This window comes from Cucurbita moschata, unplaced genomic scaffold (assembly GCF_002738365.1).
Source record: "Cucurbita moschata cultivar Rifu unplaced genomic scaffold, Cmos_1.0 Cmo_Scf00062, whole genome shotgun sequence".
NCBI classification, from domain to species: Eukaryota; Viridiplantae; Streptophyta; class Magnoliopsida; order Cucurbitales; family Cucurbitaceae; genus Cucurbita; species Cucurbita moschata.
This window is the reverse complement of record NW_019268578.1, coordinates 772,080-782,496: the sequence shown is the minus strand read 5'-3', so window position 1 is coordinate 782,496 and position 10,417 is coordinate 772,080. Positions and strand designations below refer to the sequence as shown.

At 35.2% G+C, this 10,417-nt stretch overlaps 1 protein-coding gene across 1 annotated transcript in view; it reads right to left on the bottom strand.

Annotated features, from left to right (window-relative positions):
* Positions 1–2,109: 2,109 nt before the first annotated feature.
* The window catches only part of LOC111437200 (phospholipid-transporting ATPase 2-like), an 11,346-nt gene continuing 3,038 nt past the window's right edge, over positions 2,110–10,417 (bottom strand). Inside the window, exons 5-25 of the mRNA XM_023075065.1 lie at positions 10,217–10,309; positions 9,908–10,082; positions 9,350–9,516; positions 9,065–9,169; positions 8,578–8,675; positions 8,324–8,466; positions 7,485–7,581; positions 7,237–7,346; positions 6,992–7,156; positions 6,422–6,576; positions 6,251–6,331; positions 5,987–6,107; positions 5,729–5,835; positions 5,496–5,627; positions 5,243–5,396; positions 4,385–4,502; positions 4,103–4,276; positions 3,922–3,973; positions 3,476–3,603; positions 3,164–3,314; positions 2,110–2,666 (exon numbers count right to left, since the gene is read on the bottom strand). Coding sequence (XP_022930833.1) covers positions 2,343–2,666; positions 3,164–3,314; positions 3,476–3,603; positions 3,922–3,973; positions 4,103–4,276; positions 4,385–4,502; positions 5,243–5,396; positions 5,496–5,627; positions 5,729–5,835; positions 5,987–6,107; positions 6,251–6,331; positions 6,422–6,576; positions 6,992–7,156; positions 7,237–7,346; positions 7,485–7,581; positions 8,324–8,466; positions 8,578–8,675; positions 9,065–9,169; positions 9,350–9,516; positions 9,908–10,082; positions 10,217–10,309 — 2,850 coding nt within the window. The 3' untranslated portion in view covers positions 2,110–2,342. The remainder of the gene's footprint in view (positions 2,667–3,163; positions 3,315–3,475; positions 3,604–3,921; positions 3,974–4,102; positions 4,277–4,384; positions 4,503–5,242; positions 5,397–5,495; positions 5,628–5,728; positions 5,836–5,986; positions 6,108–6,250; positions 6,332–6,421; positions 6,577–6,991; positions 7,157–7,236; positions 7,347–7,484; positions 7,582–8,323; positions 8,467–8,577; positions 8,676–9,064; positions 9,170–9,349; positions 9,517–9,907; positions 10,083–10,216; positions 10,310–10,417) is intronic.

Below are 10,417 nucleotides of genomic sequence, written 5' to 3'. Positions count from 1 at the left end.
CCCCCCCCCCTAATGAACTTTTGAAGAACTTATCAATCAACATCCATATGACCGAATTATGAATATAAAATTGAAAAGCATCCTTTTAAAGATTGAAATTGATAGCTAATCTCCGGCATCGAACGAGTTCGAACTCTCATTTTGCAGCATCTTTCTAGTAAGATGTTCAGATCTCTTTTTCGTTCCTCGTTAGAGGAACAACAACTAGCTGATTATACTAATTTATTACTTAATTGCCTTCTTTTAATCAACCTTTCAAGCCATGAAAGCGACATTCATACATAGTGCATGAACTCTTAATTAATACATCTTGATTTCACTCTTAATTAATACATCTTGATTTCATCGATCTTGCTTTAAATTTTTGTGATTAAATTTTCGTGATTGGTATGATATTCAATGCAATGATCTTGGCTTATGGGTTTATGGATTTTCTATCACTTTATCCACAATTTTATTTTATAGATTTTAAATGCATTCGTCATCATTAATTAAATCCTAAGGGCCTAAGTCTTTTAAGTCTTTCGGTAACTCGAGCATACATATAATTTTATCACTAAAATGTTAGTTAAAAACCCTAAGTTCCCCAAGTCTTTTGGTAACTCGAGATCAAAATCCAAAAAGTTAAAATTTTTTGTGTCAAGAATTAGAAATTAGTTTAAAACTAATTTCAATTTTTCCTATTAGTGCCAAATAAACTTGACCACAAAATTATGTTGAAATGTTAGGCATATTTAATCCAATCCTTGCTTGAAAAAGTAACTAAAACAAGTTATTCGTTATTCATAGATGCAATTTATAGCAAACAAAGAGTCTTATGTTGTATGTTTCCAACTCAGCTTGTTGGTTCTCGTTGAAGTGTTGGTTCAAAGTTTTGATGGTATGTGGAGTCTAAATTCAGAACTCCCTTAAAAAGAAAACGAATGGGAGAAAGAAAAAGCAAAGAATCAAATAAAGGTGTCGGTAAAAGAGGGATCACAAAGGATAATGATGGCTCAAATAGATCAGAGTTGGTATCAACATAACAACGTAACTAACAATTTTGTACCATTAAATGTGCGAGAGAGAAATGGTAACATTATTTCTCTTTCATATCCAATAATTAGCGAGAACAGACATATTTAATTAATCTACAATCGATAATTATTACGAGATAACCAGATTACGGTGATATGATTCAATAATTTAGCGGAATAAAGAGAGTACATGAAGGACGTACCAGCTGAAGTATGGCATAGAACATGTTTCCTAGGAGGGGAACTTAAATGAAAGACAGCTGGGGTGGTGGGGAAAAGACCCATAAGGGTGTGTTTGGTTCAGTGGAGGCTGTCACATATGAAATGGTGTGGGCCAGCAACAGCCCATGCTAAAATGACCATTGATATGGTTTGGGGGTCCCTTCACCCTCCACCAGCTTGACTTTTTGAGGCTCCCTTTTTATAATTTTCTTGCAGGTTCAGCTCATTTATTGGAAGCGTTTTAGTTGTGCACAATTATGGAGCAAGAGCCCCCATACTTCTGTAATGCCTGTGACATACTTCTGGTAAGGTATGCCCGACACATAGCTCAATAGTTAAGGTATTAATAATTTAACGTTTGATACACCACGTCTACATTATAAAATGCTATTATTGTAGAAACTAAAAGAAAGATCTAGATTGGTGTTTGCCCGTTCGAAGGACCACACCCTAACTATCATATCTGCAAGGTTGAAATCAAAATTTTAGGTCAATTATAAGTTGTATCTAACTTGTATGAATTTTAAAATTTTCTAAATAGATATTGACCTTGCAATTTTGTGTTTAATATATCTCAAGAATATATTAGACCTTTTAGACACACCTATCCCTCTCGTCTTTTGGATTTTGTACCTGCGATTTCTCGAGGCTGCCTGAGTTGTGGTTTGAGAACAGGTTTGGCTGAGGAGGCTTGAGCCTGAGACACTGTTCCTGCAGTCAAATGTTAAGAGTACGAGAACGGATTATATACAAATTTAAAAGTTCATGAACTAAACCTGTAACTTAAATCAAATTTCTCTAATCCACCGTATAGTCAATGCGTCGGGAATCAACAGATTTTCACAAAATCGATAGGAAAGAAAAAGGGAAGTGAAAGAAAATTGAGCAAATTGGCTCAAAAAGTTCAATCTGCAAGGTCTGTTAGTTTCAGTATATAGATAAGGTGTGAATGAATTGAGTCCCTTCGTATAGAAAATAAAACGAATTCTCCCCTACAGCTTCAATGGTAAAAAAACAAACTTTTGAGCTGAGTTCCAACTCTGTAATTTAGTAATCATGTGAAGATCTATACAGCATACTCTTTATCTTTATTGGGAAAGAAGCTCAGTTATCCTTATTTCTTGAGTAACTGGGTGGTGTCTGAAAGAAATCGAAGGAGGGACCTGACGCAAGAGATCTTCTAGTGGCAGTAGGAGAGTCTGATAAAAGAGGTTCGTAGACTGTATTTCTGCTCTTGGGCTGCTGAGTTATTGACAGTGGAGACACTTCTTTCTCAATGGGCCGAGGCTGGTGCTCTATGTTTTTGAGCGACATGATCGGCCCACCCAATCGTTCAGCCTGCTGAAGAGTGTTGATTTTGCTTGGTCTATATGTGTACCTGAAGTACTTGATAGCTAGAAGTGGGCCCATTCCCACGCCTACTATTAGCTGTAGACAAACCTTTTGTGTCAGTATAATCCTAACGAACTAACGTCTTCTCACACATCAACATTAAATTTTTTATGGCTGTATATAAAAAACATGCTACACAGGTATGTAACTAAGCATGGTTCACAACAAAAAGGTTAAATTGTGGTTTAGCCTCAACTTTCTATGTTTATACCCATAATAATGGTCTCTTAACTTAAAGGTATACCATAGATCTATGAGCTTGAACATTTGGTATATTTGACCTCATTAATAGAATTTTATGTAATAGAACCCTAAACTTTAAATTTCGTATTTAATAGAATAGTAAATTCTAAAAAAAGGTTGCATGGTGAAATTTTTTCGTATAATAGAATCCTAAACTTTTATTTTTTTTCTAGTAGATATGTGAATTTATAACATCTATTAGACACAACAATGAAAACTCGAAGACCTAGTAATCGATTTTTAAGATTTAGGTAATCAATGATAGGAAAGATTGGCCAAGGGAGACTTACAAATATGGTTATCCAGTAAGATGGTTGTCCACATAATCGAAACATTATTGTATACATTCCAGATGAAGGAATGGCACTGAAGATCCAATTGATCACGTAGAAAGCAGCTAAATTCCCCCATATAGCCAGATGTTGCAACATTGTGAATGAACTGCCAGAATCAATCAAATCTCAGATGGTATGGGAAAAAGGCAAGTCAAGATATGAAATTTCAGCTCAATAATCTTTAGACTTTGGTCGACGCTATAGAACGAGACTCATTACGAAATGACGTTGCAACATTTAACCTACAGCCAAAAGATGGGAGCTTACTTGGTCTCCAAAGTCACTACAAAAGCCTGTAACCAAATGCACCCAGATAGAGCCACCATTGAAACCTCCACCATTTCACTCTTTTCGTTAGCATAGGCATGGATGCTAATTACAAACACCACAACGGCCTGCAAAATTATCAGCACATTGAAAGATGAAACTTTTTTTTAACAAACATCAAGCATGATTTCTTACTCAAGAAAACATCAGTTCGTTGTTAGTAAGCATTGATATCTTTATAAATTGACGTCATATACTTCTCTTATAAATGGTTTTCGAGCATCAAGATGATAAAAACACCAACAACAAAAAATTGGATTCCATCTTTGGTGGATTATTTTTAAAATGATCGAAATGATTATTTTTAAACTAAAATTATGAAATACTTCACGAAAACAAACCAGTGTTCTAAAGTTAAGAAGTATCATACAAATATAATCACTTACATGAAATAGAGATCGACCAAACCATCCAGCAAATGTGCTGGGATTTAAAAGCCTGTTCAGATGACACACAGAAATCAGTAACCACCAAAGATGGAAAATGAATCTTTCCAAATACCAAGTAACTTGAAACTTTCCAACATAAAAATCCTCAGAGAAACATGAAAGCTTTTGAAATACGAACCTCCCAGCTTGGCAGTAAAATAAAATTTGAGGATGTTGCATCACTGTTTCTTCGCTGAGGTCTTTGTCAAGGACACTAACTAATACAGGAATACTGGTGTAGAAAACATTGTAAGCCATCAAGCTTACAGAATTAAATAGACTGGTCCCAGAGACACCTGAAATGAAAGAGAAACTGAATGTATTCGAAAGTCAGTGCTATTTGTCCACAGGTGTCGAAAAAATAAAGAAATCGCATCAATTTGTTATCTTCAAGTGTCGTTTTAAATTTAGAGGCACTTACGAGATCTGGATAAAACATATCAATAAGGATTTATAGAATGAATATTGTGACAAAAATGCTGTACGGTTGTATGAGTATCGTCCATGAACTAAAATCAATCTTTTCAGAAACCTGAACTCTGCCAACCAGAAGAAGCAAATGGAAATTGGGTGTTAGCCACAAATCATTCCATTCACCAGACATGAGGATGTCTGAGATAATAACAAACAAAAAATGAAGGCTGTCATTCAGACAGTATACAGCATACAAAATAAAGATTATATTTCTCAAATGTTGCAAAGCTAATTATCACGGAACTCAAAGTCTACGAGGAGGTTATTCTGACAATAAGCAAATATCTCATAAAGTTCTATATTTTCTGACAACGGAGAGTAATCCTGAATATACGTTACAGAAGTAACCGTTAAGGGATCAATATCCATCTTGATGTCACAGTATTCAATCCCTTACATTGCAAGGCATTTGGAAACAAGAGAGATATGATCAAGAATTAGTTCTAAATGAAAATATATAAAATACACGAGCCACATCCAGCTTCTCAATACAATTGTCCAAATATGTCATTCTTGACTCCAATATCTCTAGAAAGCTGCACCATAGACTTTTTCTATTTCCCCAATTATTTGAGGATAATAAATAAGGTAGTAGTAAAACGAGAGGTTGGGATCACTAGCGATTCCAAAACCTATTTCATAGAAAATGTAATAAATTTAGCATCATTCAAACACGAGTATAAAAAATTTGTAAACATGATAGCAATTTAGAACTTAGCCATCAACTGCATCGCCAAGCTAGAATTCAACAATGAAATTTCTCATAGAAAAAAATCCTTTTCGAATGTAGAGTTGTATTTCTTACTTCCAATACTGTAATCAGCTGCCCTAGCTGCTTGCAGTCCTTCTCTTCCACTAATGCCCACTCCAATGTCAGCTTGTTGTATCATCCTCACATCATTCCCACCATCTCCAATTGCCAGTGTTCTATAATCACACGATTTTAAGAGTTCCACTAGCTGCATAATACGAATTATATGAAGCTCAATGATCCATATGACAACAAAAAAAACGAGGAACCACCTCTTAAAAAAAGAAATAGAAACTAGAGGGACCACCTGAGCCTTCTGTGATGGAGTAACACGACAACATATTGCAGTTCTTGATAGGATTGCTAATTCGGTGAAAGCCCTGCGATAATTCTTGAGAGCAATTTCAAGAGCCCAGCCATCAACAACGAAAGCAACATCCTGTTGAGAGAAGCCCACAAGGAGAAGTGAAAGGTGTTCTTACATTTCCAACGGGTTTTTAAAAGAAGATCTATATCAAATGATTGGACAATGTGCATTACCTTGGGTTCTGAGGTTGTGGTCTTCATAGTCAGAACAACTCTATCCAAACTTCTACAAACTTCATCCTCCGTTTTTCCATCAATTAACAATAATTGTCCTTTGGGCTCTATGCATAATAAATGCAATGGAAGAGAAGAATAAGAGGAATTGCAAACAAAATGATGGAATGAAAAGGATACATCTTATTTGAGACTAAGAGATGCCGAGGGATAAGGCAAAAAACTTAATGAAATAAATTTTGACACGTCTATGGCTACCTGGTGAAATAAAGTTGCATAGGAGAGCTATCTGAATGGCAGTGTTCTGCTTGTCTCCCGTCAGCATCCAGAAATTTATTCCTGCTCTTCTTAATGTTTCGATTGTTTCAGGGACTCCATCCTGAAAGGTAAAATATGGTCAACGAGTAAACATCAGTTTCAGATCTCAACAATGGTATTTTACCCAAAGCGTTTTGTTATCATCTTTCAATACCATTTCTCCTATAACAGTTCGAATGGACAACTGCAACTACGAACATTTACCTGTAGCCTATCTTCTATAGCAGTAACTCCAAGGACTTCAAAATTGCGCTCTAATCTTTGGCAAACTTCAGCTAACCTCCACTACAAAAGAGGAGCAGACATAACATATAAAAATACAACAAATAGAAAAAGGTTTTACATTCATAAAAACCATAATAGTATATCAATTACCTCCCTGTCAACCAATGTGCTATTAGCCTCCTTAAACATAAAAGCCCATTCTCGATACTCATCTTCTTCTAGTTCCCGCCAAGCCAGACATAATGTACGGAGCCCCAGTTGTGCGTACTGGTCAACAGCTTCAATAAATGTTCTTGTTTGTTGGCCTGAAGTAAGGTTAAAGTAGCAATCACATCAACATGACTTGATATACAGAGTAATAAAATTTTACAATTTGACGTCATTAAATATAAAAAGCTACAAATCTTGAAGCCGTGGACAGATTTTATTAGGCAAACAGCAATACAGGAATTTCACGTTTTTCTGTTAAGTTTTCTAACCATGTTCAGTACATCGACATCTCTTATCAATGTAATTGTAAAACTTTGTGCATACTGTAAATTGATGTGAGTCTGCCAACTCATCCCCCTAACCCCTCGCCTTAAAGTGGGGGGAAAGTGACAGTGAGGTAAAAGAGAAAGAAGATTTTTGGATAATTGTACCAATGGTTGCTAAACAAGATAATTCAAAATAGACACACATGGATAAAATAATTAAAATGCAACTAAATTTTAAGGTTACCAGCATAAGCATGAGGAAGTATAGCTTCATCAGCTCCTTTTGATAGGAGGATAATCTTCCCATTCTGACAATCTTTAACTACCACAGACATCCTTTTTCGTTCAGATGTGAACTCCAGAGTATCTAGGAGTTCATATCTATTTAGCATTCCATTAAACTGAATGTCTGTAATCACAATGAAGCAATGGCATTATTCAAGCGGTTAATCTATTTGAACAACTTTCCTAAAGAAAGATGACTCTTACCAAGATTATTAGCATTCTTATTGACAAATACCATATGCAAGTAAGCAGCAGCATTCACGAGAGCATCCTCATCCTGTGACTGTGCCTTGTACAGGATATTTCCACTTTTGCTGAAAAAGGACAAAGAAATTAAAACAGAAACCCGCACATACAATGGCATATATATTAACTAACTAGGCCAAAAAATTGTTGGTTGAATTTTAAAATCCAGCCGAGTTCCATTTAAAAAAATTTGAACCTAAAATCACCTTTTTGTAGGCACCACTGTATTACAAATTGCCATAATTGTTAGAAATCTTGTAACGTCAGGAGAGCTGCTTGCAATAGCATTGAGCAACTTTTTATCTGCATGCAATGGAAAGAGCTAATCAAATATGGACTACCATATAATGAAGGATTCGGAGAACAAGTTTCTACTCAACTCCTTGAACAAACGATACATACAAGTTACACGTAAATAGGAAGAATTCTAGACACACCAATAAAGGGAAGTCTACCCATCAGTGAAATATTTACAGCTAAGCAAAGAAACAATAATTAAGGTTGTCTAAAAAACAATATAAAAAAAATAAAATAATAATAATATATGGCAATACAAATAGGTAAATCATCCATCTGCCATAATACTTCACCGTCATCCCTGAAATCTCTACTAGATTTCATATATAATTATGAAATTAATGCAGAACGAGTAAGTGATGTCGACTTGACAAATAAATTAAAGAATAAATATCAAGCTCATAATCTTATAATGAATAAGGAAAATGTGCTTCCTGTCAAGTGAAACCAAAAGAGCTTGTCTGGTGCCTTAGCTAAACCACCGTTGCAAAGCTTTTAGTGGGGGTTTGAACCATTATTAGAATTTGATAGAAAGCAACCAGCAAAGTCCTTTTCCTTGACTAGTACATGAATTATTTTGAAACAAATACATACAACTGTGAATTGATAGTTCAGATTACTGAACAACTATAGTCTGTCTAATCTTTAAATCCTATATCCCCATTTGTGAAAAAATAAGTTTTATATATATGTGACAGGAAACAAAGCGATGAGAACGATGCTTTTGACAACAATCAGAAAACCAAACCTTTCAAGGCATCTCCATTTTCATTTCCATAAAATATGCCACTGATACAACATCTCCTGAAGATCATCTTGTTTTCAGTGAGGGTACCAGTTTTATCCGTCAAAATGTATTCAACTTGTCCCAGGTCCTCACTTATTGCCGTACTGCCACATGTAAAATACACCTCTAAGAAAGTATGCAAGATATCTTTCATTCAAATGTCCTTACACGAATGCCACAATAATTTTTTGCAGTTTTAAACTTCCTTAACTCACTTCGTAGCATGGGAAGGAATACCAGTCACACGGTCAATCATTTCATAGTCCCAATCAATGAATTTTGCATATAAGCTCTTTACAAGATCCAGTGACACCTGACAAAAGCAAATATTTTAGGTCAATAGCATTACATCCAATTTTACCCAACTTCTCTAATACTTCAAGAAGATGAAGATAACCAAATAATTAAAGCAAATATGCAGTAATCAAATGCACATAGCATCCAACAAATAACAATTGTGATGTCATATAAACTGGTCACTTGAATAACCAACTTTGCCTTAAATGAACCCTTTGACCATCATCCTAAGCAAATATTCAACGGTGAAATTTCAACTATTAAAACATCAGGCTTTCATCTGTGCTAATTAGCTGCAAACACAAGGTGGGAAGTAATTTCTTTTACCATCCTTAATTAGGCACGGAGCAGTATGATAACAAAAGTAGAGAAAGCACAATAATATGCACCAAATCCTCAGCATACCTTAATTGAAATGGGTATCATGATTGAACAAAGAAGCTCAAACCGAAGAGGGATGATCAGTAGCTCATACCATGGACCTTCCTCTGGATGTTGCACATACCATAGCTACATAGTACCAAAAGATCAACTTACAATCGACAGGAATACAAAACATATATAGCTAATACTGAGTCTTCACCCAGAGGGAGACAGAGACATTATAGCAGCAACACACAACAGAGCTTCATGTTAATTTCAAAAGTAAAGAAACAATATAGCGCTGGAACCAAAGAGATTATATTGAACCTTTCTGGCTTCAGAATCCTTCCACACATTACCAGCTAAACCTAGAACAACAACCACCACAATTTGAAAAACAAATATAGCCCCAGTTAACTTGTCAATCATTGCATCCATCGCTGTAAGTTTTGGTTCTGGGACACCCCTGCTCATTCCAAGCTTGGTTTCATTGCCTGAAAAGATCAAACATACAAAGTATACTGTAAGAGAATTGAATAGAGCTAAATGTTAAAAAGTTTGGCTCATACATTTATACTACTCTGCAAAAAGTCTATCCATCGCTACATCTTAAATCCAACCAAAAATGAGGGGAGGAACACTCGCAAATAATTTCAATTTTCCAACAGCAATTTCGAAATTCCAAAAGAGACTAAACTAGTTCTTATGCAAGTCTTATCATTGTGTAAATTCCAAATCCTGAAAAACATGTAGTTTTTTCCTAAAACTTTCATATCTAGAGAAGGCATCAACTGAAAGCTACCCTTGTCTCAATCATGAAGAAAACAAAAATTATTCATTGAATAGTGTATATAAACTTGAAATCGCTCATGCATTGGAACTTGCCCGTGTAGATGGCTACTCCACAGACCCACTCTGTGTTCCGTAAGTAACATGACTGAAGAATTGTGTTTTTTATTGTCAATGGGCACACATCATTGTCAATGAAAGGAGGAAATAATCGAAGGTTTGCATCAAATCTTCTTATATCCTTATCTGGTCTAGGGCACTCTATGACTCCCTGACAAATGAAGACAAATAACAAAATATTATCATTTTTACGCTGGAGATGTCTACAAATCTGCCATCTGCTTCGCCCAAATGAAAACTTGTAATAAAACTTGTATGTTGATAATTGGCCAGGAAAACCCAAACCTTGATCTTGTTTAATAGATCAAAATCTATTCCCATACAAGCTGAAGGTATGACCCTCGTCTTCAAGTCAGTTTCTCCATCAAGGGCAGATGTCTGCAACATGTCAAATTACCATTTCTGAATAAGTTAAGGCTATCAATTATTATTATATATTTTTAAACTTATCTTCTTTTCTTTTCTTTTCTTTTTTTTTTTTTTTTT